General features: G+C 34.4%; 5 protein-coding genes across 6 annotated transcripts; 2 read left to right on the top strand and 3 right to left on the bottom strand.

Moving 5' to 3' along the window:
* Nucleotides 1-38: 38 nt before the first annotated feature.
* LOC104736471 (two-component response regulator-like APRR5) lies at nucleotides 39-3,457 on the bottom strand. The gene is made up of 8 exons (XM_087482801.1): nucleotides 2,649-3,457; nucleotides 2,209-2,370; nucleotides 1,985-2,115; nucleotides 1,688-1,816; nucleotides 1,474-1,600; nucleotides 1,183-1,381; nucleotides 491-1,088; nucleotides 39-407 (listed from the first exon to the last, which is right to left on the bottom strand). Exons 1-8 carry the CDS (start codon nucleotides 2,899-2,901, stop codon nucleotides 309-311), a joined length of 1,698 nt encoding a protein of 565 aa, XP_087338927.1. The 5' UTR covers nucleotides 2,902-3,457; the 3' UTR covers nucleotides 39-308.
* Nucleotides 3,458-6,908: 3,451 nt separating this feature from the next.
* On the top strand, nucleotides 6,909-7,517 carry LOC147929380 (uncharacterized). Its single transcript, XM_087480591.1, has one exon. It carries the CDS (start codon nucleotides 6,909-6,911, stop codon nucleotides 7,515-7,517), a length of 609 nt encoding a protein of 202 aa, XP_087336717.1.
* Nucleotides 7,518-15,202: 7,685 nt separating this feature from the next.
* LOC104736473 (ribosome-binding factor PSRP1, chloroplastic) lies at nucleotides 15,203-17,142 on the top strand. Its single transcript, XM_010456466.3, has 5 exons — nucleotides 15,203-15,639; nucleotides 15,941-16,084; nucleotides 16,249-16,509; nucleotides 16,591-16,699; nucleotides 16,816-17,142. The coding sequence occupies exons 1-5, from the start codon at nucleotides 15,364-15,366 to the stop codon at nucleotides 16,944-16,946; spliced, it is 921 nt and encodes a 306-aa protein (XP_010454768.1). The 5' UTR covers nucleotides 15,203-15,363; the 3' UTR covers nucleotides 16,947-17,142.
* LOC104736472 (uncharacterized) lies at nucleotides 17,116-18,685 on the bottom strand. Its single transcript, XM_010456465.3, has 3 exons — nucleotides 17,636-18,685; nucleotides 17,432-17,493; nucleotides 17,116-17,350 (listed from the first exon to the last, which is right to left on the bottom strand). Exons 1-3 carry the CDS (start codon nucleotides 18,509-18,511, stop codon nucleotides 17,254-17,256), a joined length of 1,035 nt encoding a protein of 344 aa, XP_010454767.1. The 5' UTR covers nucleotides 18,512-18,685; the 3' UTR covers nucleotides 17,116-17,253.
* A 4,661-nt stretch (nucleotides 18,686-23,346) lies between these two features.
* Nucleotides 23,347-25,814, bottom strand: LOC104736474 (protein TRANSPARENT TESTA GLABRA 1). Of its 2 annotated transcripts, none has more exons than XM_087481880.1 (2): nucleotides 24,117-25,814; nucleotides 23,347-23,652 (listed from the first exon to the last, which is right to left on the bottom strand). In XM_087481880.1, exon 1 carries the CDS (start codon nucleotides 25,150-25,152, stop codon nucleotides 24,118-24,120), a length of 1,035 nt encoding a protein of 344 aa, XP_087338006.1. In that variant the 5' UTR covers nucleotides 25,153-25,814; the 3' UTR covers nucleotides 23,347-23,652; nucleotide 24,117. The 2 variants fall into 2 exon arrangements, with proteins under 2 accessions (XP_087338006.1, XP_087338005.1); XM_087481879.1 differs by having other exon boundaries at nucleotides 23,347-23,658; nucleotides 24,117-25,373.
* Nucleotides 25,815-26,821: the final 1,007 nt, after the last annotated feature.

The following is a 26,821-nucleotide window of genomic DNA, read 5'->3' on the forward strand; positions in this document are numbered from 1 at the left end:
GAGGCTATCAACTATTGTATCTTCAGTTCTTTAGTTGGTTTCTTTAGTTGGTAAGGCTGAGCTTTGTCCATATTATTTAACTCTTCTTGCAAGCAAGTTACACAACTACAATCCAAACGTATGTAGTAATTACAAATCTAAGGGTAGATCCTACCTAAACTCAAAAGCTGCAAGTACACACAAGAGTGTCACCAAATCTAACACCCACTATCTACGTGGAATTAGTGTACAAAGAACAGCACCTGTATCGGAGAAAACAAAATTCCCCTAGTTGATACAAAATTTAACTGTATTAATAATTTGTTTGATCACTGAGGAGCCTCTGTGGATTGGAGGACTTGACGAACGAATTGCCCTTTGATTCGGGGACGTTGCTCTGCCAATTTCTTCCGGCTCTCATAACGGACCTGTAACGTAATTCAAAAAGCAGTTAGTATCATTCTTCTTAGCAAAGCCGTTATTGTGATGAAACATCAAAGTTAGTTCAGACCTTTTTCTCAAAACATCTATCTTTACGCTTCATCCGGAATTTGGTTAAAGCGGCTTCCCGTTGAAGAGATTGCTGAAGTTTCCCAACTGACGACGAGTATCCGTCTTCGTTCTTCTTCTCAATGTGATTGCCTATTGCACTATGTTCGGTTGCAGAAGAGACGTATCTTCTCTCATCTAAGTCCATGGAACCATCCCGCTCTAGCAAACCCTCGGGTTTACCGTTGAAGGGGTGAAACATGGAACTGTATTCATGCGGGCTAACGGAACTAGGGCTTGGGGAGACTGAAGTAGGAGCCATAGCAGATGCATACGCTGTGTTAGGACCCCTGAAGTGTATGTTATTGATGGGCATTGGTGTTGGGTAAGAGCTCTGTCCAGGCCAAGAATTCATCTGATTGCTAAATGGTGGACCTGGTGAGTCCTCTCCAGTGTAAAAGCAAGCATCGTTTCTTCTTGGAGCATTTGGAAGCGGTTCAGATGAATTGTATTGGTTGAATATCACAATATTATCATCTTGACTTGGCGTAACGTTCTTTCTTTGATCAGGAACCACCGGAGAGGCTGAACATTGTGTCTGCAATGGTCTGTGTACGTACCTGTAACAAGAACATAGCAACATAGTCAGTAGAAAGAACGAGTAACAATTGAAAAGTCGACAGAAGGAGGGAATCAGAAAACTAGACTACTAACCGTGAGAAAGCTGAGGCACTAGAAGGATGAAGAGAGGGTCGGTCTCCAGAAGATTGGTTCTCGGAAGAAGCGTTTGGTCTTCTCAAAGAGAGATCAAGCTCTATCCGAGATTCGTATTTTGCAACAGTTTCTTCTCTGTCACGTTGTCCAGTTCTTCTAAACGATGCTCCCATGAAGTCAATAGCTTCTTTCGACGAGTCTGTAGAATTAACCGAAACATAAAGGGTTAACTAATGATACTGATGGAACTTTTTTTGCTAGCTCGCATAAAAGATGAAAGCACTCGCTTACTCTGCATCTCATTCGCTAGAACTGTCTCCCTAAACTGAGACTTTGCGCACTCCATCTGCAACGAGTCTCTCGCGTTGACCTCCACATCTGCACTCTCTCCTTCCATCTCAGGTCTTGTACACGAGCTCTATACAAGCACAAAGATTAACCAAACGGTTCAGAAACAAAACACCAAGGAACAGAACCAAATTCATACATGAATCAGCAAACTAACCTGAGCATCACCACCATTCCCAACTACAAGATGCTCATCTCTCTTTCCGTTTGAATTGTTTGCAGACGCACCCTCGGGTTTCTGTTGCCCAACACTCTCATCCATTGGAAAGCAATCAGGAGCTAGTGACTGTCAAGATGATCAAAACAAACAGAGAAAAACAAATCTGAGAACTCAATTATCTTTTCAAGACAACGAAATTTCCCAGAACTTATATAAGAACGGGTTTTAAGTTGTATAGATTACTCAGAACACATATACATAAGCTTAAAAAGAAGATGGGATATGAAAACATACAGTTTGTCGTCTCCAGACATGTTGCCAGAGATTTCTCAACTCATTCCTCCTCAACGGCTTAACAAGATAATCCGCAGCACCTCTCAACATACACTTATACACAGTATTCACCGAGTCCTGTGTCGACATCACTGAAACCAACAAAAACAACACAATAAGCCCCAAATCATTACAAAAAAATGGATTATTAAAGGAAGAGGCAAGAGTTGTAAATGTCAACGTACTTATAACAGGGATGTTCTTGCAAACATCATGCTCCATGATGAGTGTGAGAAGAGCATATCCAGATATTGAAGGTAGATCAACCTCTGTTAATATCAGATCAACGCTCTCAGGCTTTCCTTTTAACATCTCCCATGCCTTTAAGCCATCAGGTACAGCAGCAACTGATAGATCATACACACAAATAAACCAACAGCATTAAAATCAAACCTTTCGAGATTTTTGTAACAAGTCAAATTATATACACTCTATCTAGGTCAATCTCGTTTCTTAGACAAGAATCTATGTTTGTGTCCGAAACTTGAAAAGATTACAAAAACCGACACAAAATCGTTGACTTTCTAATTTTGACTCCTAAATTGTAACATTCCAAAATCATTTGACGAAATCAGATTCACATCTCAAATCGAATTCCAAAATCCTCAGGAACCAAGAAACTGACCTCTGTAACTACATTTCCTGAGAAGAGCAGAGATGATTTGTCTAGTCGACTCATCAGCTTCGACGAGAAGAACTCTCAACGCGATTTTAGGAAGAAACCTCTCCCACTTCACCAAACCATCGCCTCCTCCTCCTCCTCCTCCGCCTTCGCCGTCTCTCTTCCGCATCTTCCTCCGTGATAACTTTCCTCCTCCGCCGCCAGCCTCAACTGCTTTCTCCATCGTCACTTCAACTACTTCCACGCTACTACTCATCTCCACTTAAAAAAACCTAAATCGTCGTCGATTGAAGAAAGCAGAGTTCTCTCAAGAGAAGAAACAAACAGTTACAAAACAAATCAAAAATATTTGTTGAGTGGGAGAGAGATAATAAAAGAGACAGAGAGAGAGAAGAAGAAAAATAAAAATATAAAAAAAAAAATTATTCTTTTATAGTAATAATAATATATCTGTGTGGAGAAAATGAAAATATCTAGAAAAAATCTAGCGAATCTTTTAACGGTTGAGATTTAAAGCGGGTGGTGAACCGACCATGATCTAACGGTGAAGCGATTCGAAACAAAATATCTAGTATAGTTGGCTGACGTTTTGCCACATCAGCAAACAACCTTTTTTTCTTCTTCTTATAATAAGAGAGGTGTGGTCTGTGGTGGCTATAAGCCTTTGGTTTTTTTGGCTCTGTGGTTCATATTTATCGATGTGGAAGAAATATGTACTGAATTGCTTGTTTTTATCAATTTAACGAAGCTATCTCTTACGTAATTAATTACAAATATTTGAAATTATTTGTTTTAATTATTTTTCAATTTTCAAGTTTGTTGTGAACAAATTGGTCTATAAAAATCTTGCTCGTGACTTTTAGGATAAAATCGAAAAATCAATCCCAATAAAAAAAAATATCTAATGCAAGTGGCGAAAAAGTATCTAAATATTCAGTTTATCTATTAATAAAAAAAGTAAATGGTTTTATTGTTTTGGTACATAGTTTTGCAATTTGATTATTATATATAATAGTTTTTTATTTATTTTTATAAATATAATACGGATAATTTAGTTTTTTTTTTAATTCTCACGAAAGAAATCAAGGGCACATGGATTTAAAAGTTTCTTATCTGAAAACATTAAATCTTTTTCTAACGAAATAATACCATTATTCATTATTTCTATAAACTAATTTCTTGGTAAAAAATCAAATTTATTACACCAGAATTAAGTTAAAGATTAATTAACCGATCATCATTACTGCAAAATCTGAAAATGTCATCTTACCAAAAAAAAAAAAAAAATCTGAAATTGTCATTCAAGATTTATTATGAAATAGTACTAGACTACTAGTATCTGTATTTAATTTCGATTTTACAAAAAGAATTTGGACGACCAAACTAATATTTATTATATCATCTCTGCTCTATTGATTTAAACTGTTTTAGTGAATCTTTCCGGTCATTTTTATAACATCGTCATGTATTCCGGAATCCGGAACCACCTTTTCCGATCATTCACTTTTGTAAATTGTTTTATTAGATATTCAATTTATTTTTTAAAAATGATTATCGACCAATAGTTTACCAAATTTTATCAGCATTTCAGTTTTTTTTCCTCGTTGCTTATTGTTTTGTTTGCGTGAATGGTTTAAATAAAATAGGCGACAAAAAAAAAATCAAATGAAAGAACAAACACACGAGTACACGACGGGTCAAGGGTAGGGTCGTAGGGACAAGGTGATTAGAGTTTTTAGAAGTTTTTTATTTTATTTTCCGCGGCTAGATATTTTTTAGTGACATGAGATAAGGCACAACACAACAACAAAGGGACACTTGTTTATACTTGGTGTTCTCGGTGGATAGGAATATGACACGTGTTTGGTTGTAATCTAACACTGTTAATGGTAGCTGTCTGAAAGACTACCAAAATATCTTCTTTTTCTCTGTCTCCTCACCCGCCCGCGAGTGTGACAGATAGCTTCTACTCGCTCTCTCGCTCAGTCATTCCACTCACGTCCGTTTGTACTATTTTTTTTTTTTTTTTTTACTTTCTTTGTTATTGACCAAAACTTAGTAGAATACTAGGTTAATTAGAAAAGAACAATTAGTGTAATGCCTGACAGGCTGACACTAAAATGATCATCGATTAACAAATCAAATCAAGAAAATGGTTATAATAAAGCTGTTCTTTTGCTAAACGTTGCGGCAGCGATAGGTAAAGAAGAAAAACAGTGTTACCGGAGAGCAAAATATACAGAGATGAAAGAGAAGTTTCGCAGATGATAAACGGTGATGAAGATTGATATGTCGCTAATATTTTTCAGCAATCGATCCAATACCGTCGCGACTCAACGGATGCCATCTGCGACTCATTTAGATTTGTAATTTTCAAGCCCACGGTATCGTTTAACATTACTACTACTCTGTTTGACACGTCGTTTCAATCTACCGCTGCCGCAGCCGCAACGTTTGCCAAAAGAACAACCTCAATATAGCCAAGGGCCCAAGAGCTACGAATGATTCTAATATATTAGTATCAAGTTATTGTCATTATGTTTTGGCCGGTGTGTTAATACTTAATACTGACCAAAGATTAATTTTAGTTTATTTTAATTTTTGAAAATTTAAGGTATGAGAATGAGTTCGAACTCACAATCCCATTATTTATCAACCTTAAATGTGATAAAACACGTTTTTACAAATTTCGTAGTCATTAAAATGTATAAAATGTTTTCTGAAGTCGCAAGTTCAAAGCTGCACTTGAACTCATGACCACCGGCTTTTGATTCTATTATCAATACTTTACTTCTTTGACAAACTACAACTATTTTGAAAATACTTTTAGTTTAATAATCACAAAGACAAAATGTGGGGTGAAACTGAATTTATAAACTACATACGCACATGATGATCTTGAGACAAAAACTTAAAAACTACTTTAACTCAAACCTATGATATTCAGACAGGCAGATAACCACACTTGACTTCTACTATATCAGCAGCATATATGGTTTATTTTTTTCTTCTCACAAGTCAGAGGTATAAGAAAAAAGAAAATGTTCGATTTGGTTGGATGACATAAATCTCTACGCGCCAGTGTATAGTAGTGGAGCTAATGACTTTTGGTTTAAGGAATAAAAATCTACTATTATATATGCACATGATGATCTTGAGACAAAAATTTTAAAAACTACTTTAACTCGATCGAACCTATGATATTCAGACAGGCAGATAACCACAATTGACTTCTACTATATCAGCAGCGTATATGGGTTTTTTTTTTTTCTCACAAGTCACAGGTATAAGAAAAAACAAAAATGTTGGATTTGGTTAGATGACATAAATCTCTACGCGCCAGTGTGTAGTAGTGGAGCTAATGACTTTCGGTTTAAGGAATAAAAATCTAAAGATATTTTGGCCTAACTTACACTAAACATGCGATATCCTTTTTTTCAAGCAGATATTTTTTTTGTCTGCAATGATATTTTCGTCCTCTCCTTTTTTTGTGTGGCCAACTTTGATATTTTTAATTTCTTTTTCGTTCTTTACAGTCTGTGTAGTGTGTAGGATATTTTTCTTCATTTTAATTAGGCCACTTTAAAGATATTTGTATATAATCATGTGGCTAATGACTTGTCAATTGATTTTTTGAAAAAGCTAAGCTAGTTGGTATTAATAAGCTTCAAAACTTTTACAAGCTTACAATAATTCTTTTTTTGCATAAACTTCTGGTTTATTTTGCTTCAAAACAAATGTTGCAAGAGAAAAGATCAAAATCGTTTTTAATGACAACTATTATTTGGGTAAACAAGCTTGGTGCAAAAACAGAATATTAATGAGAAGAAGAACTCCGAAACCACAATTGGAGAAAATCTCGAAACTTTAGGATGTGCCTTCTTAGTTCTTACGGAGCAAGTGTTGTGAATCCCTCAATCAATAAATAAACAAATCCTTAGCTGAAGTAGTATAGTGCCGATGTATAATTGTATATTATAAAATCATCTATGTTCTATAAGTATATAGATAGACAATCATTTTTTTAAAAAAGATTATATTGCTCAAATCTTAACTATTTCAACAATTCACTCTATATAATATATAAACTATAATTTCTAAAGATGCAGTTATATAGAAATTAAAATTACTTATCAATGTGATATTATTTATTTACAATATTAAAGAGTATTTGAAGGACGTCAAAGCCTCAAAAGTAATAGAATAAGAAGAAATTTAATTAAAAATCGAATATATGTAAATTTAATTAAAATACAATATCTGATGATCTCTGATGAATCTGAGCTGTTGTTAAGAAAGGATAAGGTGAAGAAATCTGTTGGTGAGGTTGAAAAAGATCCTCTCCTTAAGAAATCTATTTTAAGGCTAGAACCGATACCTCTAGTGCATTTGGATCTTAACAAAGATAAAGGAATGGTTTTTAATTATGAGGAGGAACGGATTGCTCTAGAAAAATCTGAAGGAGACAAGAGGTTTAAAAACTCGATGATGGACGCATCAGCCAGTTTGCCAGAATCTTCGGGGAGAATGGAGGTCTCACTACCTTCTTCCTGGCAGGATTCTACAAATTTTCTTGCTCTCTCGCAGCCTTTTCAGGATAATCCGACGGTTTTTAGGATTGGCTTCTCTGAAGCTGGTCCTTCCGGGATTAAACCTCCAAAAGCTAAGGGAAGAAAGAGACCAACGAAGAGTCAGAGGAAAGCCAAACCGAAGGAGGTATTGGGGGTCGAAGGTTTTCAGAATATAAAGATTGGACTTTCGATTGGTGTGAAAGACAAAAGAAAAGCAGTTGATGAGGGATCAAGCGCTGCAAAATCCACAAAACTAAATCCCTTAGAGGTAATCCCAAAGGAGGGATTGCCCAACGCGTAATGAGCATCATTAGTTGGAATTGTCAAGGCTTGGGACGGTCTCAAGACTTGGCTTTTCCCCGTCTCAAGGAAATGCGTAAAAAACATTTTCCTGAGATGCTTTTTCTGATGGAAACGATGAATAGTAGGGATTTAGTAGTAGATCTTCAATGTGTTTTGGGGTATGATAAGGTTTATTCAGTGGATCCAGTTGGTAAATGTGGGGGTCTGGCGGTTTTTTGGAAGGCAAGTGTTAAGGTAGATATAGTGTTTGCGGATAAGAATCTGGTGGATCTTAATGTTCAGTTTGGGGCCGTAAACTTTTTTCTGTCTTGTGTTTATGGCGATCCAGATTTTAAGAAAAGAAAGGTTGTGTGGGAAAGGTTGAGTAGGTTTGGAGTGGGAAGACGAGACAATTGGTGTATGGTTGGGGACTTCAATGATATTTTACACAATGGTGATGGAGGGCCAAAAAGATGTGAATCGTACTTCAAACCTTTTAAAGAAATGCAAGAAGCTTGTGGGATGAGGGAGTTGTCCAGTTCGGGTAATAGGTTTACATGGGCTGGGAGGAGATATGACTTGTGGATTCAGAGTAGGTTGGATAGAGCTTTTGGTAACAAAGAGTGGTTTAAAAAGTTTCCTGCGACCAATCAGCATTTCCTGGAAATGAGAGGCTCTGATCACAGACCAGTTCTAGTCAACTTGATGGCTTCTATGGATTCTTACAGAGGTCAATTCAGGTTTGATAAAAGATTTCTGCATAAGCCAAGGATTGAGGAAACAATTCTACAGGCATGGAGTTCTGATGAAAGGGGGGACAAACTGATGGTGTCTGATCGCATAAGATTGTGTAGAAGGGCTCTTAGTGGTTGGAAACGTGAGAATAATATGAATGCTAAAGACAACATTCAGGTGATAGAAAGAGCTCTAGAACAGGAACAGACGTCTTTGAAACCTAGGTTCCAGCAAATTTTCACTCTAAAAAAAGACTTAGCCAAAGCGTATTGGGATGAGGAAGTTTATTGGAGTCAGAGAAGTAGAGAAAAGTGGATGCATTGTGGAGACAAGAATACCAAGTTTTTTCAGAATTCTGTCAAGAACAATAGAGGCAAAAAACGCATTGAAAAGCTGGTGGATCTTAATGGTATAGAGCAGTTTTCTGAAGGTGCAAAAGGTGAAGTTGCGACGACATACTTCAATGACTTGTTTAAGTCCTCTAATCCTACTAGCTTCAATCAATGGTTTGAGGATTTCCCACCCAAAATCTCTGATCACATGAATGACAGGTTAATTAGAGAAGTGTCTTCGGAAGAGATTAGAGAAGCTGTTTTCTCTATCAAACCAGGCAGTTCCCCAGGTCATGATGGGATGTCGGGTATCTTCTTCCAACATTATTGGAGCATTGTGGGGAAACAAGTGATACTAGAGGTGCAAAATGTCTTTCGAACAGGGGTGATGCCAGTAGAGTGGAACTACACTCATTTATGTCTCCTGCCGAAGATTATGCATCCTGAAGAGATGTCAGATTTAAGACCGATCAGTTTGTGCTCAGTCTTGTATAAGATAGTGTCGAAGGTTTTGGTTCAGAGATTGAAGCCAATGTTGGATCAGATTGTCTCAGAGACTCAAACTGCGTTTGTACCTGGGAGGTTAATTTCAGATAATATCCTGGTAGCACATGAAGTGGTCCATAGTCTGCGCACAAAGGATAAGTTTTCGGGTGAGTTCATGGCAGTGAAAACTGAAATGTCCAAAGCTTACGATCGAGTCGAATGGAGTTACCTCAGAACTCTTCTCAAGGCTGTAGGTTTTCACCAGACTTGGATCGATTGGATGATGATGTGTGTTTGTTCGGTGACTTTCTCAGTTTTGATAAATGATAAACCTTTTGGGATGATCATTCCACAAAGAGGATTGCGTCAAGGAGATCCGCTTTCCCCATTTCTTTTTGTGTTGTGTACTGAAGGCCTTACGCATTTGTTGAACAAAGCACAACATTTGGGTCTTATTGATGGGATGCAGTTCTCAGAGCAGGGTCCAAGTATTCATCATCTTTTGTTTGCTGATGACAGTCTATTCATCTGCAAGGCAAATAAGGATCAGGCCTTGGTGTTGTACAATATACTGAAAGGGTATGGAAAGGCTACAGGTCAGACTATCAATCTTAATAAGTCTTCCATCTCTTTTGGGACCAAGGTTTTAGGTTCGAACAAGCTTGAGGTCAAGGCAACCTTGGAGATTGAGCATGAAGGTGGAGCGGGGGTGTACTTAGGTCTTCTAGAATGCTTTAGTGGATCGAAGGTGGTGATGTTGGATTATATCAAAGACAAACTCAAGAGCAAAACTTCAGTTTGGTTCTCTAGATCGCTTTCTCAAGGCGGGAAGGAGATCATGATAAAAACAGTGGCAATGGCAATGCCTGTTTTTGCGATGTCATGTTTTAAACTCCCCAAAACCACCTGTAGCAATTTAGCAAGTGCTATGTCTGATTTTTGGTGGAGTTCAGCTGAGCATTTGAGGAAGATCCATTGGGTGAGTTGGGAGAAATTGTGTCTACCGAAAGCTTTAGGGGGGTTGGGTTTTAGAGATATAGGTCTTTTCAACCAGGCGTTGTTAGCCAAACAAGCGTGGAGGTTAATTCAATTCCCCAACTGTCTTTTCTCCAGAGTCATCAAAAGTAGATACTTTCCGGATTCAGAGTTTCTGCAAGCTGTGCTGGGTCCAAGACCTTCCTATGGTTGGAGAAGTATTCTCCATGGCAGAGATCTTTTAACTCAAGGTCTAGTTAAGCGAGTTGGAAATGGAAAAAGTATTAGAGTTTGGATGGACCCTTGGTTAGAGGATAATGGAATGAGAGCGCCCTGGATAAAGAACCCTATAATTAACATCGACTTGTTGGTGTGTGATCTCATTGTACCGAACAGGAAGGAGTGGGACATTGACAAACTTGAGGACCAGTTTTATCCGGGGGATGTGGAGCTGATAAAAGAACACAAACCTGTAGTGTCAAGTGAAGATTTCTGGATTTGGAAACATAACAAGAGTGGGGCTTACTCAGTGAAGTCTGGTTATTGGTTAGCTTCGCAGATCAACTTGGGGTCAGTTTTAGCAGAAGCTTCATTACAACCGTCTTTAAATGAGCTCAAGATACAGGTGTGGAAACTCAAAACGGAACCCAAAATCAAGGTTTTCCTCTGGAAAATTCTTAGTGGTGCGATCCCAGTTATGGATTTACTATCTTGTAGAGGTATGAAGGTGGATAATCGGTGCCAAACTTGCGGTCTAGAAGGAGAATCTATTCAACATGTGCTCTTTGGTTGCTCTCTTTCTAGACAAATTTGGGCTATCTCCGACTATCCTGAACCAGAGGGAGGTTTTGTTCATGGTTCTGTTTTTTCCAATATCTATCACTACTTGATAAATAGAGATAATAGAAATTGGCCGCTAGAAATAAGGAGAAGTTTTCCTTGGCTTATCTGGAGAATCTGGAAAAACAGGAATATGTTCTTTTTTGAAGGAAAAAGATTTTCTCCTTTGGAGACTGTGGAGAAAGTCAGAAAAGATGTTGAGGATTGGAGTGCAGCTCAAGTGGTTGAAGGAGAAAGGACAAGGCTAATGGAGGGTCATAATTCTAGTGATCGAAACCAAGTAGTTTCTCCTGTAATATCCTGGAAACCGCCTCAAAAGGATTGGGTCAAATGCAACTTAGGAGTGGTTTGGTCAATAGAACAATTGTTAGTTGGAGCTGCTTGGGTTTTGAGAGATGAGAAAGGAAAGGTGCTCTTGCACAGTAGAAGTTCTTTCCCTAATATTAAAAGCAGGATGAAAGCCCAAGTAATCAGTTTGGTTTGGGCAGTTGAGAGTATGTTTAGTCTCAAGGTAAACAAGGTGGAGTTTGCAGTGGATGACATTTTGTTGGTTGGAATTATTAACAGGCCGCAAGCGTGGCCTTCTTTTAGGTTTCAAACAACAGAAATGTTGGGATCATTGTTTCTTTTGTTGGATTGGTTGGTGGTTTTCGAATGTGTGACAGCAAATAGAGGAGCCTTTCTCATTGCACAAAGTGTTTTAAGGCAAGGAAGGCTTCGTTCTTATGTAACGACCAGTTACCCAAGTTGGCTTGAAGAGCTTTTCAGAGATGAGAGTGTTTCCTCTGCTTGAGTTGGTCTGTGCTTTGATCAATGGTTTTTAAAAGTAGTGATTCTTTTTGTAAAGTCCCTGTTAAATGGTTGATCAGGGTAGGTAGGAAGTGGCCGAGTATGTTCATGCTTTTTAGGTTTTTTTGGTTTGACTTTTCTCAAGTGAATGGAGTAGATATAGTAAATTGTATCCTTTCAATATCAATATATAAAATCAGTTGACAAAAAAAAAAAAATGTAAAGGAAAGCAGAAGTATTATCGAAGTTTCTGAGGACTTTTATGTATAAGTCATATAGTAACAATGATGTAACATTTGACAATTAATGACAGATAATGATTGAAAACCAAACACGTATGTGGATGGAAATTCTATGTCACTTAAGGCTTCATAATAAATGATATGCTATCTTTGTTCAAATTAGCATCAATTAAAATTGGAGATACTTGTCATAACTTGCTGCATACTTGCTCAAATTGGCATCAGTTATTTTTTACTAATATTATCTTTATTTTATGTGTTTCTATTGTTTGAGATTTACAGATCTTTGGAAGAAATAAAGCTTTCTTGTTTATTTATTTTTTAGGATTGTCAAATCTATTTTTAGTGTATTTTCCAATAATAAGACAAGAAGTAAACTTAACCGAGCCCAAACTCATTAGTTTGACGAATGTTATTTGTATTTTATTATTTACAAACAAATGATATTTTGCGATGTATGAGAATGTATTGAATACAAATCCCTTTTTTTTTTATGGTCTTTATTTTATAGTGCAACTACGTACGTGTCTAAAAATATTAGACTAACATATTATTTTCAAAAATACACGATACTTCAAACTGTTAAAAAATGTTTTAAAAGACATGCCTTTGTTGTCTAAGCTTGCAAAATTTCGGAAGCACACTACACACTAGATAAAGATATAGTAGATAGTTATTAATTTGTTGTAAAATGTCGCATTACTTAAATCTCTAATACTGTAAATAATATACTTTATAACACAAAAATTATAATATATTTTGAACATATGATTATATAGAAATTGAAGTTACATATGAATGTGCTATTATTCAACTGTAATATTTTTTTTTTTTAAAACCTCAGAAGTGATAATATAATTTTTTAAAATTAGAATCAATAATGAGAAGGAAAATAGTGTAGTAAGAATGATATAACATTTGACAATTACTGACATATAATGACTAGAAATTATATACATTTATATATGCAATTAAAATTATATTTCACTTAAGGTTCATGAAAAAAATAAAAATTCGAGTATATATCCAAATAGCGTGACATTTTCGTTCAAACTTGCATGAGTTGAGATTTACAATAGTTGTCTGAATTGCTTGCATATGTGTTTACTGGTAAATTTGGTTAACTTTTATTTGCGATTATAGGTTTGTTTTACATTTTTATTGAATTTCACATACATAACATTTATTTAGGAGCTTGTATATTTAAGATTTAAAGGTTTTTGGAAAATATATTTTTGCCTATTTCTCATTTTGGATTTCTTAAAATCTATCTTAACATTTTTGAAGTACATTTTTGTGTCATCCTCTCTTATCTTTGTATCCAAACAAGTCTCAACTAAATTCTCTACAATTCTTACAACCAAACACAATTATTTCCTTATTTGATAATATTAATTTCCTAAAATCTATCTACCTAATTTAAATCAATATGTTAGATTAAAATATAATTCTCCTTTCACTTTATTTCATCTTATATTTCATTATTTTAATTACTATTTAATACATAAAGTTAATAAAATTTTATATTTTTTTAGCATATGATGTGATTTGAATTCTTATAAACAAATATATATTTTAAAAATTGTCTTACTATATTTGTAATCAAACAAATATATCCACATATAGAGCTCGAAATACATTTTTGGAGTACAATAGGGTGCCATCACTTTTTGCCAATTTTGGGTAGAGTTTTTAACTAAAATTATAACCGATTCAATTATCCGGATCCTCCTTAAGATTGCCGAATATTTTGGGCCCGTTTTTAATATATAGCGTACTTATTTACATCCAATTAATGCTAATTATTGCCAATTAATGCCGATTGTATCTTAGGAAATATCTAATTTGCATGCCAAATTTCTAGGGCCGAGTTTGACAAAAATAATTGATAACACAAATTATGTAATCACATCTTCTTAATATAGCAACTAATTCAAGATGAATACATTTTAGGAAAAATCTAATTTGCGTTTAATAAACGATTACATATTTGGTAAGATCGTATCTATATATATATTTTGGAGACATTTATAAAATAAATCATGAAGTTCAAACCTATTTACAAGTATGCCATTGGTATTAATTTTTTGAAATATATATTTTGGATTCGATGATATTACTTTATCATACTAAGCCCAAGCCCATTTCAGTTCTAAATGTAAAATGTAAATTAATATATTCTTTCTGTTTAGAACGTTAAAGAATCATGGGGATAACAATCAGAGACAAAAAAAAAACAATAATATTTTTTAAACCTATTATAGTATACTCATATAATTATAAAAAATAATATAATTAAAAATATTATTATCCATACATTGTAAATAAAAATACAAAATCACCAACACAATATATTTGTTGACTAAAAATTATATGAACAATAAAGATATTTTAAAATTTTAACTATATAATAAAGCAATAAATATACACAACGAGAATTATACAATACATATAATATATTTATGTAAAACTATAGTACATTTAAAAAATATAAAACATATTAGTGATATATAGGTAATATAATAAATAAATTATATTATGCATTCCTAAACAAAACTATAATCTTGCGGTGTACCGCGGGTGAATATCTAGTTAGATTTAAATGTACACTATTAATCCAATAATATTAATTGAGAATCATAATAAGAATATGCCAATCATTCATTCCTAAATCGTAACTAACCAAATCATAAAATGTATATTCTCAACTTGCAAATCAAGAGTTTCTACAAAACCAGACCTACAACCGTTAACAATATATATATAGATGCAATTCACCATCGACTACAAACACCTCTAAACTATTGCAATATCATATTAACAAAATAATAGATCTGTGGTGTACTACGGGGTAAAACCTAGTATGTAAACGTTAGAGTATTCTCTATTTGATATGACTAGAGGTCAACCTAATTTCTCCGCTATAATCCAAATTAGTGAGTTGTAGATTTGATGTATGTCATTTGTTAGTTGTTTCCATTATTCACAAACAAATGATATTTTTGTCATGCAAGACAGTTAATCAAATACAAATGTGAGTCTTATTTCATTATTTTATCACAAAACTTATAATATCTTAGATTTATTATGCTGGATTGCAAAATTTAGAAATTTTTTACATTTGCGCAATTTACACAAGAGTTTCTATAATATTTTACATTATGATTTATCGAATTTTATCAATTTAATCAAAATTCAAAACCGCTAAATTTTATTATTATATTATGTTTGTTAATTTCTCCAAGTTTCCATAAATCTGAAAATAGAAGGAAATAATTTATGTACATGAAAATAAAAAGGGACTCACTTCGTAAATTAGTCGTTTTGCATAAGTCAGCATCCTTATCCATTTTTTTCACCTTATCCAAATATTTCCCTCTTTCCCTTCTTTCTCCTCACTACTTCACTCTTCTTTCACTTCTCTCACGAAAGGATCTGTCCTGTGAATCTCTCTCTCACTCTCAAAATGGCGACACTCTTAGGTTTCTCTCAAACTAAGTTTCACCACTGCCCCGTCCCCATCTCTACCCCGACGTGCTCCTCTTCTTCCAATGTGGTCTCAATGGTGGGCTCAAGCCGGACTGATTCGAAAAAGCTCCGTTCAGAATTCCTCGGCCATATGGGTTGCGATGATCGGAAACAAGTAAAACCCAGTTCCTGTAAAAGCTCATTAGCTGTGAAAATGTCGTGGGACGGTCCTCTCGCTTCCGTCAAGTTGATCATCCAAGGCAAAAACCTCGAGGTTTGGATTCTGCTTACTACAAGCTTTAAAATTTGATTAGATTCTGAATTTATGTGGATTTTGATTCTTGAGAAGTGGTTGTTAGAAAAGTTTTGGACTTTGGGGGAGATGTTAGGATTTTGGTGTTAGGTTATGATAGATCTAACAAGAGAAATTGTGACAGTTTTGAACTTTGGACTTTAGATAGTGACTCTTGAGACTCTTTAGTCAAGTAGATATTATGTGTTCAACGTTTTGGTTTTGGTAGTTGAAGTTTTGTTGACTTCAATCAATTTGGTTAACTGTGAGATTGTTGTGACAGTTATCAGAGCCAATCAAGCAGCATGTTGAGGAGAAAGTTGGGAAATCTGTTCAGAAGCATAGTCACCTCGTCAGAGAAGTTGATGTTAGACTCTCTGTTCGAGGCGGAGAGTTCGGGAAAGGACCTAGGATCCGTAGATGCGAGGTAAGACATGTCATTCTAATCGATTTGTTGAGTCTTGATAAGTTGAAATTCATTTCTTTCACGCAAGGTGTTTTGATGATGAGGCAACTATGTGTATATATGTCTGTCCAAATCCGTAAACTGTTATAGTAGGAGCTGACACATAGTCGTTATGATACTTAAAGGTGACACTGTTTACAAAGAAGCATGGTGTTGTGCGTGCTGAGGAAGATGCTGAGACGGTGTACGCTTGTATCGACTTGGTATCAACGATAATACAGAGGAAGCTGAGGAAGATCAAGGAAAAGGACTCTGACCATGGGAGGCACATGAAAGGTTTCAACAGATTGAAGGTAAGAGAACCAGTGATTGAGCCGGTTGTGGATGATGCTGAGGACAGTACTGACTCGAGCGTAGGAGAAGAAGAGGATGATTTGATCAAGGAGGTTGGTCCAGGCTTACCTTATCATTGGTGTTTGCTGATCTTAGGATGATGATGTTTTAACTTTTCCTGTGGTTTTCTATAGATTGTCCGTACCAAGACTTTTGAGATGCCACCATTGACTGTCTCTGAGGCAGTTGAGCAGCTGGAGCTAGTCGCTCATGACTTCTATGGCTTCCAAAACGAAGAAACTGGTATGCATGTGACATATTTTTATTTATTCTGCTCGATTGCTTAAACTGCAAAGGAGAAAATGCGCGGATGAAGATCGATAGTAATACTTACATTTCGATATTGTTTTGGTTGGCAGGTGAGATCAACATAGTGTACAAGAGAAAAGAAGGAGGGTACGGTCTGATTATCCCAAAGAAAGACGGGAAGGCCGAAAAGGTTGAGCCGCTACCAACAGAGCAATTGAATGAACACTCTTTCGCAGAGTAGACTGCGTCTGCGATACCCGATCAGCTCTTTTCTCCTTACAGTTGCCTGTGTTGGAGTTTAGGGTTCTTGAGAAAACAATGAAACACAGATTGTGAAAGTCAGTGTACATAAAAAAAAAAATAAGGCCAACCACTCTTTGTATACTTTTGCAGTAAAAAGAATTTGAATCTGAAATAAGATCTTAATTCTCTTTAAATCAGATAAAAGCAGTACAAATTTTTCATAAACACGAATGTTACATAATAATCATACAACAGTTATCATCATATACATAAATGAGAAAACTTGGTTTGGTTTACTAGCTCTGTTAAGCCAAAGACGGATAACCTCGAGCCTCTGCTTCACTATTCTTCTTGCTTGTATGTAAACTGAAAGAACCTTCTTTTCTAGGCTTAGAGGGCAACCTGGTTAAGAAAAGAAGAGATGCCATTAATATACAGTAGGAGCCACAGATTAAAAGCAAAATACAGCTAATATGAACTTGCCGTCGGCTGGCATTACTGCTTTCTGGTTCATCATATATCTCCTCGACGCTATGGCGCAGATGCTGCAATGATTAGGAGGCATATCATGTTATAAGTAACTAACAAGCAACAAATACCAGATTTAGCTAGCTACTTGGCTTCTGAATCTATGTACACTACAGAGACCTAATCTAATACAGTCTCAAAGCCATTGGAATCACTCACATTGTCTGGAACTGATGATGAACTCTTTATATTCTTGCTTTTCTTAGCAATCTCACCATCATCATCATCACATTTCCTCTTTTTCTTCTTCATCATATTCTTCTTCTTCTTCATCATCATCATCTTCTTAGTCTTGGAAACAACTTTTGATTTACCTTTCTTGTCCCTCACTTTCCAAACATTCCTCCTCCGGAACACAAGTTTCTCAGATTTCCAAACCTTAAAGCTCGTATCAATCACCGTCACTTCACTCCTCGAGAACCCAACTAAATCCTTCTCTCCTTTCTCTTCTTCTTCCTCTTCCACTCCCTCACCTTCCTCCTCCGCCACAACGCTTCTTCTCCTTTCTCTAATCTCTTTCGCCGGAGGTTTCTTGTTGTATGACGAAGTCGCGAATTCACGAACGCTAGGGACGCAATTCGCGTCTGTGATCTTCTGATGATTTGCTAAAGGAACAACAACGTCTTCTTCTGGAGTATCTAAAGAGCAATGCCTAGGGTTTGATTGTTTCCGAGGTAGCTTCTTCTTCTTCTTCCCTTGAATCGTGGAGGATTTAGAAGCGCCGCCGCCGCCGTCGAAATTGAATAGCTCGGAGAGAACATCGGTCATCACTCCGTACCATTCTCCGGGATTTGGCTCTTCAGATGGACTCTCAGCTAATTCTGGATCTGAACGAATTGGAGCAGATGGAGGTGAATCGAAGGCGGAACTAGTGCCGGTGATTTCGGTGTGGTGGTTGCGGCGGAGGAAGTCGTCGAGTGTAAGTGGATTACCGGAAGCATCGTCATCGTCCGTGGTGGTTAGTCCTCTGTTTAAACGGAGACGGGTGAGCCAAGTTGAAGCGACGGGCTTGTCGTCGGTGATGGAGCTGAGCATCGGAGACGACGAAGATACAAATCTTGGCTCGTCTTTTTTTTTTTTTTTTTTTTTGTCTCTGCTGTGAATTTTAAAAACAGTGCGCCGTTTGGATTACAGGAAAACTACAATTGCAAATTCGGAGTCCAACTACGCATCGTTTTCTTATTATTATTATTATTATTTTTTTTAATTAATAATACGGAATTATACGGTTTCTTATTTATCATTCATTAACTACAGCATGCAGTGCTATAGTTTAAAGAAAATAGAAAACTAATCGTCGCAGACCAACTCCATACCATTTTTTTTATATATAAATTGTGTTGGTCAACTACGATTCGTTGTCTGTCCTATTTTTGGAGCGGATTATAACACCTGGTTTGCGGAGAGGTTTAAAACAATTGATTGGCCACCTATGTCATTAAAGTACAATTATCTTTCCGGTTAAGGGTCCTGAGAAAACTCTAGAGTTAAGCATGCTTATGCTGGAGTAGTTTCAGGATGAGTGATCTTCTAGAAAGTGATTGTCAGAATTGTGCGAGTAAAAATAAAACACATGGAAAGATCAAGTGGCGATTTGTAAGGACGGTAAACAAATCTTTAAAGCTCCCCAATCATAGCAAATCGACTATCGGATATGGATGAAATCACGGGCCGGAAATAGATGTGGAGCCCTCTAAGAAAAGCGGTCGGAGCGCTAAACGAACTAAATCACTTATGGATTTGTCCACCCCAACCGTTGTCACAATTCAAACCTAAAATATAAAATGTGGGTGTACATGAACTTACCAATCCGCTTTAGAGTTAACACTTTTTTTCATCTGTTGTTATATATTCATCAAGTCAAAAAGACCAACATTACAAAGTCGAGAGAAAACTATTCTCGACTGATCAGATGTACAATTACTACCATTAGCACCTATGTGAAATCAGGCCTATACCAAAAAGATACTTCCGAAAAAATCACACAAAGAAAATTAGCCTCCTCCTTTGATGATATCGAAGGGAAAGCTCTTAAACTGTGATGCAACCTCACTTTTTTCATCTCTTAGTACCCAAAATTCCCCAACAAGGGACTTCTTCTTTGACTATGAGATCCCAACATTACATTTTACTCTATTTTAGAATTAACTGAAACATTTTTTTTTACTACTGAAACTGTATAATTTTGAATTACTTTTGAAAACAAAAGCAAAGTTTGAAATATAATCGATTGACTGTATCAAACCAGACCAAAAAATTGAATTACAATACTAAAATACATTTGTTCGGCCTGATATGGTTCAGATATACATCTAAAATAGTTTGAAATATCCAACCAAGTTTTAGAATCTTGATTTTAAGAAGAAGAAGAAGCATCTATATGGCATATACTAAGACAGTGGCAGATCTAGCCAAACTTGTCACCAGGTGCAAAAAACTATAAAATTGGAACATAGAGGGCGTCGAACCCATGACCTCATTTTTAATATGGTGCATTCTTACCATTAAGCCAATTTAACTTTAAGAATTTACATATAAATTAAATGATTTATAATTTTATATGGTGCACATGCACCACCCTTGAATATGGTGGATCCACCCCTGCACTAAGATTTTTACGTTCGACATTATCGAAGAATAATATTTATGCAATTAATTAAGAAAATCTTGAGCAAATGGTAAGACGGTTTTGAGCAAACATAATGAAAAATATTAATACAACTATTTTAAAGATATAATGATTTTGTTATTTAGATTAGTTAATGTAAAGACATAAAAAAAATTAAGATTAATAGTATATAGTTGCAATTACTATTGTTTTAGTTTTAATTATTTGATAAGCTCTTTTGCGCAATAAACAAATTTTGAAATCTATTTAGATTATGAAACTTCTCAAGTCAATAAATATCAAATCAGCTTAACAAAAACATGCACTCTAAACTTATAAACAACTATCTCAAATTATTATTTACTTTAAACGTAATTTTAAGATTTGAAGATGACAACGTCTCAATGGACGTTGTCTTCAACACAAAGTGTGCAATATGTTTTGGAGAATTCAGCTCAGGCGAATATCATGCCATGCGTTTCATAATCAATGTCTAAGTAATTGGCTAGGGGGTGCCCGATTTGCGGAACCAATTTGTAAATTGATGAAACAATTTATAATAATTGGTTATTAATGTGACTAGGACTTAGACCCCCGCGATGTCGCTGGGGAAATATTTTAGAAAAAAGTGAAAAAAAAATAAAATATAAAATTATACATTATAAAATTATTTAAATGTAACAGAATAGTTTGAATAGATAAACATAAACTATTACTAAAAAGACAACCATCAAAAATGAAAACTTATAACAAAAAATATTATGTAGAATAGACTCAACTTTACAAAAAACATTGTTTAAAGTATAATAAATATATAAGATATTTTATGAAGAATTATGATAAAGACCTACAATTAAAAAATCATTATAACAAAGTGAACTTAACTAAGAATATTGAACTAATGGTTGTAATGAGTAAATATAATTTTCTATTAAATAATTATAATTAAAAAATATTTAATAGTGAGTGAAACTGTATCTTCAATGAACTTGTTAGTTACTAATGAAGAGACAAATATAAAGAGAGTTCAAAAGACATGATTGTATTTAAATAGACATTAGAATCAAAAGTTGTGATGAAAAATATAAATAAAATATAGTGAAAAGACACAACTCTACAATGAACAAATACAACCGTTTCAATTTTTATTTAAAAAAAACAAATAAGAACAAAAAAATTACGAAAAGGTACTACGAAAAATCGCAACTGTTGTGTCTGCACTGGATTATATTTATACCGAATAACCTATATAAACTGGTTTTAAATAGAATACATCTTTATGACCATATTAAAAATTCAAATTCAAAAACTCACTATATACTCCATCTAACTCTTGGAAAAAAAACTCGAGGTATTTTCATTAAATTTTTATATTTAAAATTAACTAAAAGTTGTAAATTAGATTTATCATTCCAAAAATCTTTTGTTAAATCAAAATTGGAGGAATTTCTTTAGTTTTAAAAGAATGAATGCTAGAGAATAATTTAGAAAGCTGTAAAAACCGTTGAGATTAAAAGTTTATATTATTTTGTGTTATGATATAAAAATGAAAACAATTCAAACAGACAAATATATATAGATTTTAAAAGATATGAATATTCGAATAAACACGACTCTACAATGAACAGTTGTAACTTTATAAAAAAACCGTTATAATGAACAATCATAACTTTTTGTAAAACACACAACTTATTTTTTTACAGATTTTTTTGGAAAATTATCCAAAAGGTATGATTGAAAAAACACAACTTTTGGTTGCATTTATTCGGATTGCTATTATATTCATCACCATTCCAAAAGTCTTTTTGTTAAATCAAGAATTAGAGTAATTTCTTGACTTTTAAAATAATGAATGCTAGAAAGTAATTTAGAAAATTTTATAAATTGTTGAGATTGAAATTTTAGTTGATTTTGTGTCATGGTAAAAAAAATGAAAACAGTTCAAACTGACAAATATATATAGATTTCAAAAGATACGAATGTTCTAATCACAACTCTACAGTGAATAATTGTAACTTTTTATAAATAACTGTTTTAATGATCCATCACGACTTTTCGAAAAATATTCAAAAAGTACGATTGAAAAAACACAACTGTTAGTCGCATTTTTTCGGATTGTTATTATATATAGATTTATCCAATTAATAAAAGAAACTACTTTTAACTTTTATAGTTTTGTAATTTAATCAAATCTTTCATTGATTTTTTTTTTTATTTTTAGGATAATGGAGCTCATGATTTTCTCAAAAAAAAAAAAAAATACAATTAGTTTTTATTTTTATTTTATTAATTGAACCAATAAATCAGTACAAATGTCAATTATTTCATAGAAACATCTTTGAAAACAGAAGCGTCTCTCAAACGCTCTCTTGTTTTTTTTTTTTTTTTTTTTCTGTTTATCAATATTTTAAGAGAGGATCTATCCTTTAGAAACTCTGATAAAAATTGCTTTAATTAAATATATATATTAAGATCACAATATATATCAAAATATATTTCACTTCTTGACATATGTCAAATAATAATATTTTCTAAATTTAAAAACTTCATAAGATTTTATAATTTACTTATTATATTGAATGAAAAATATAAGTATCCATCTTTCACAAATCAATGCTCATGGCCAACACTAGAAAAATCTATTTTCTAATATACTCAATTTATAAAATAAAAATATTAACTAACAATTTGTGGTTATTAGAATAAACAAAAACCTCTATGTATGACAATGGTTGATAGACATATGATAAAAAAAAAAGTAAAATTTGCTTTTATTGCTTGATACACTTTTAAAAATATAGGATTCATATGTTTTTTAGTGGGGATTATTAAACTAAAGAATTTTAAAGTCAGTTCTCTCATTTTAAAACAAAAACATTATTTTATTTTATTTTGTGTGCAAAACAAAAAAAATTATTATTGTTGAGAATTTTGATTTTATTCATAAGAAGTTAAGAACTCATGTTGTAGAGGTTTTACAATATTTATGTCAAATATGCAAACAAGTCTCCATTGGAATTCAGTTCAAAGCTTTGTGTTGAAATATGCAAATTTAATTCAAACTCACATTGTAATTCATTTTACAACATAAATCAACCTCTCTCAGAAGTTCGAAAATAGACAAGACATAAACATATATTGGGACTTTCACATATTTTGTCACCAGTAACAATTTAAAATGAGACATCCGAAGTTGGCACCTATGTATATAATACACAGCTTAAACAATAGTTTTAATTCCGACAAAACAAACCACAATAGCTTTGTTTAGAAAAACCGCTTTATCTTAAAAATGTCCAACAGAGTAAGACATGTTGCATTGCACCACTCCAATTACCGAATCTAAACACCAGAAACCGCAAATATAATATTCTGGTCGGGTTTATACACAAACAGAGATAATAACATCATAATAGTCGCATTTGGTTCATCAAATGAACTCAGTTTTTAGTTACAATCAGAATAAATACAGAGGCATTGCGGAGCAAGAAGCGAGCGTGGGCATGCACCAAACCTATTATCTTACGAACCTGACGATTATACAGGTCTATGCTAAATCACTTCACATCTGCACCTGACACATCAAGTGAATTGGATAGTAATTATTAGCAAATGTAGGTTGCATATGTGTGTACATAATAAATATGCAATGTTATTGTGCAATCTAAGCGTATAAGCACTGCACTTATACAAGAGAGTTATCCGGAAACAATTCTCAGATCCTTGGTAAACCCTAACCGGCATTTTTATTTGTTACCAGTAAGTAATTCATAATATCATACATTAACTTAGGTAGGAGACAATACATGACTAGTGGAACCTGTTGCTAACAAGATCTATTGGACACCATATTTTTGTACTACAAAGTGTGATTAATAGTCAACCTAAACCCTATTTGTGTCAAATTAGTGTTGCAATCAAGAATCCCTAAAACCAAATTTAGCTACACGACTATCTATACTGGGAAATGCAGCACGACTTAAACCAATACTCGTCTATTTCACAGTTATGTAGTGAATCGGAAACTCGAACCTCAAACTCTAAGGAGCTGCATTTTGTTAGCGAAAGCAATGCCAATCCAATCAGGCTGAGAAGATGACCACTGCAACTGGTTAATCTCCGAACCAGCTGAATAAACCGACATGGGATCAATCCCATTAGGTCCAGCTACAGTGGGGAGCTCCCAAATAAGAGCCTGCGTATCATCACCACCAGAGCAAATATGCTTACAGCTCTGCGGCGCCCAAGCTATAGCATTAACACTAGCCTGGTGACGTTCAAGCTCCGCAACAGGCATCGTCGGCGAACGAATATCAAGTATCACAACCTTATTAGAATCCATCAAAATCGTTGCCATGTATCTAAGATCTTGCTTGTTCCAAGCGAGTCTTAACAGAGGCGTATCAGGCTGAGGACTCTCGTAGATGATCGTAGAATGTTCCTTATCGCGTAAATCGAAGATCCTAACGGAACCATCAGCAGAGACCGATGCGAAAACCCTAGCTTCTCCCCAAGCAATGTCATGAACCTCTTTATCATGAGCTATGAGCTGAGTCTCAACAACACACTTCTCAATATCCCAAATCGTACAAGTCGTATCAATACTACAAGTCCCGAGCCGTTTCGGCTCAACATCGTTCCAATCAAAAGAGGTCAACGGCGCACAGAACTCACTCGTTTTGCTGTTGTTGAGAACAGAGATAGGCTCAACGGTGGAAGAATCTTCGTTAATCTCCCAGAGACGGAGGAAATCGCCGGAAGAAGCGAGTAGATCTCCGGATGAAGGACGACGGAGGGAAGGAGGACTGAACATTAGCTTCGTAGGAGGATAAGGATGCTCGAAGGAGAGATTCGGGAGAGGCTTCACGGTCATGGAATCGGAGTCGAAAGAGAGGATGTCGATGCGGTTGTTGTAATCTTCGAGGAAGCTTCCGACGGCGATTCTGTGGCCTGAGGAAGTGTTGGCGGCGCGGAGAGATGAGAAAGCCATGGCGTAGAGTGGATAAGGTGAATCGTAGGTTACGGCGGTTTCCGATCTGGATAACGAATCTGGAGCTGAGTTGTCCATGGTGAAAATGTGTGATCTGAATTCGATTCGATGATGGTGTCTTCTTCGCGACGATAGTGAGAGAAAGTTTCAAAGGTCAGTGTCAGTCGGATTTTGTTATATTTTTGAAGAGAGACGGAGAGAAAAAATCAATGGAGACGGCGTGGATAAAGTTACAAACACTCTGGTTATATCAGTATCTTCTGGTCTATGAAGATAATGGGCTTTAAATTATATTTGGGCTTTGGGTCTTTAGATAGTGGGAATTTTCTTTTAACCCTTGGAAAACTTATAGAACGGGCGGGCCCTAATTATTGGATGGAATTTTTAGTTTTGGAAAATATATAATTTTTTTTTTAAAACACTTTGGAAAATATATAATTTATTTACAGGAAATATTGCGTAAAAAAGTTTTTAAACTTTCAAAATTATGAGTATTTTAAATGTCTATTTGAGGCACAACGTCAATCGAGAGATCAAACCATATAATCAAGAAGTGAAAAATCTTTTCAAATTAGAATTCGTCTTTGGACTTTGCTTGGAAAGATTTTTTAGAAAGCAAAAAAGTTCATGTAAGAAAATTTAGAAAACAACAACTACGGAAGAAAAAGTTACGACATTTATGTAAAGTGCAGTATGTATGAGTTGAAATGATGTTATTATGGGTAATTTACCTCTTTCTTAAAACAGTGACTGGTACAAGTTAGAAGTTATAGGCAAAGAAAGACAATCTCGAGACAGTGAGAGATGTCCACTATATTCAACCCCGAAACCCACGTTTACGTCTAATATTATTTATCTATAATATAATAAAAATAAAAGTCATGAATCTTGAATACCCGTGAGTTATATCAACTTATATATAGTCTCGATCAAAGAAGAATTTAATTTGGTTGGATTTATTCACGGGACGATAGAAAGATGATTATGATAGATATGCTAGATGTTGAAGACAGAGATTATCGATTTTATACTTGAAAATGAAACTTTTGTTTTGATATTGATTATTTTCTTTGTGATGTTGTAGTTGTTTACATTTGAGGAGGATTTGAGTTGTGGATACATGTCACTCTATCCAGTTGAAATGATGTCATGTATTAAAAACCTATGGTATACTTAATGTAATGGTGTTAAAAAAAAAGGTACTTATTGAAAAAATATATTTTCTATAGTGGAGCACAATTTGGTGATCTTTTGGTATGATTGTATAATATATAAGGCTATACCAACATATAAATTATTAAATTCGATAAGATAAAATCTTATATACGGTAAAACCTCTATAAATTAATACTCTATAAATTAATACACACTATAAATTAATAAATTTTGCTGGTCCCAAGTCGGGCCAGTGTAAAAATTAACAATATTCGATAAGATAATAAGATAATAATTTTTTCGAAATCTCCTTATAAAATATGGTCACAATAATATCATAAATTAAAAATTATGTAAATTTATATATATATATATACTGATATAATAGTGTATGTTTCTCCTAAAGCTCAATTCTATAGAACAATTGTAATATTGTATTTTCAACCTATAATAATATCTCTAAAATATTTTATAACATGTCATACAAATAATTAAAGTTTAAAGTTTTAATTTTTAGATATGCATCATTTACAATTTGATAATTTGACAGATTATTAAAATAGGAGAATTGATATTATTATTTATAGATTTG

This window comes from Camelina sativa, chromosome 13, assembly GCF_030686135.1.
Source record: "Camelina sativa cultivar CO46 ecotype springtype chromosome 13, ASM3068613v1".
In the NCBI taxonomy this organism is placed as follows: domain Eukaryota; kingdom Viridiplantae; phylum Streptophyta; class Magnoliopsida; order Brassicales; family Brassicaceae; genus Camelina; species Camelina sativa.

What these genes read in the sequence shown, in the direction of transcription:
- LOC104736471 (XM_087482801.1), bottom strand. Translation starts at nt 2,901, where the DNA reads ATGAGTAGTAGCGTGGAAGTAGTTGAAGTGACGATGGAGAAAGCAGTT. An exon ending in CAGGAAATGTAGTTACAGAG is followed by an intron (nt 2,371 to 2,648) that starts GTCAGTTTCTTG and finishes ATGATCTATCAG; the next exon opens with TTGCTGCTGTACCTGATGGC. An exon ending in CAAGAACATCCCTGTTATAA is followed by an intron (nt 2,116 to 2,208) that starts GTACGTTGACAT and finishes TGTTGGTTTCAG; the next exon opens with TGATGTCGACACAGGACTCG.
- LOC147929380 (XM_087480591.1), top strand. Translation starts at nt 6,909, where the DNA reads ATGATCTCTGATGAATCTGAGCTGTTGTTAAGAAAGGATAAGGTGAAG.
- LOC104736473 (XM_010456466.3), top strand. Translation starts at nt 15,364, where the DNA reads ATGGCGACACTCTTAGGTTTCTCTCAAACTAAGTTTCACCACTGCCCC. An exon ending in CTAGGATCCGTAGATGCGAG is followed by an intron (nt 16,085 to 16,248) that starts GTAAGACATGTC and finishes TGATACTTAAAG; the next exon opens with GTGACACTGTTTACAAAGAA. An exon ending in AGGATGATTTGATCAAGGAG is followed by an intron (nt 16,510 to 16,590) that starts GTTGGTCCAGGC and finishes GGTTTTCTATAG; the next exon opens with ATTGTCCGTACCAAGACTTT.
- LOC104736472 (XM_010456465.3), bottom strand. Translation starts at nt 18,511, where the DNA reads ATGCTCAGCTCCATCACCGACGACAAGCCCGTCGCTTCAACTTGGCTC. An exon ending in CATCATCAGTTCCAGACAAT is followed by an intron (nt 17,494 to 17,635) that starts GTGAGTGATTCC and finishes TAATCATTGCAG; the next exon opens with CATCTGCGCCATAGCGTCGA. An exon ending in AGCAGTAATGCCAGCCGACG is followed by an intron (nt 17,351 to 17,431) that starts GCAAGTTCATAT and finishes TTTCTTAACCAG; the next exon opens with GTTGCCCTCTAAGCCTAGAA.
- LOC104736474 (XM_087481880.1), bottom strand. Translation starts at nt 25,152, where the DNA reads ATGGACAACTCAGCTCCAGATTCGTTATCCAGATCGGAAACCGCCGTA.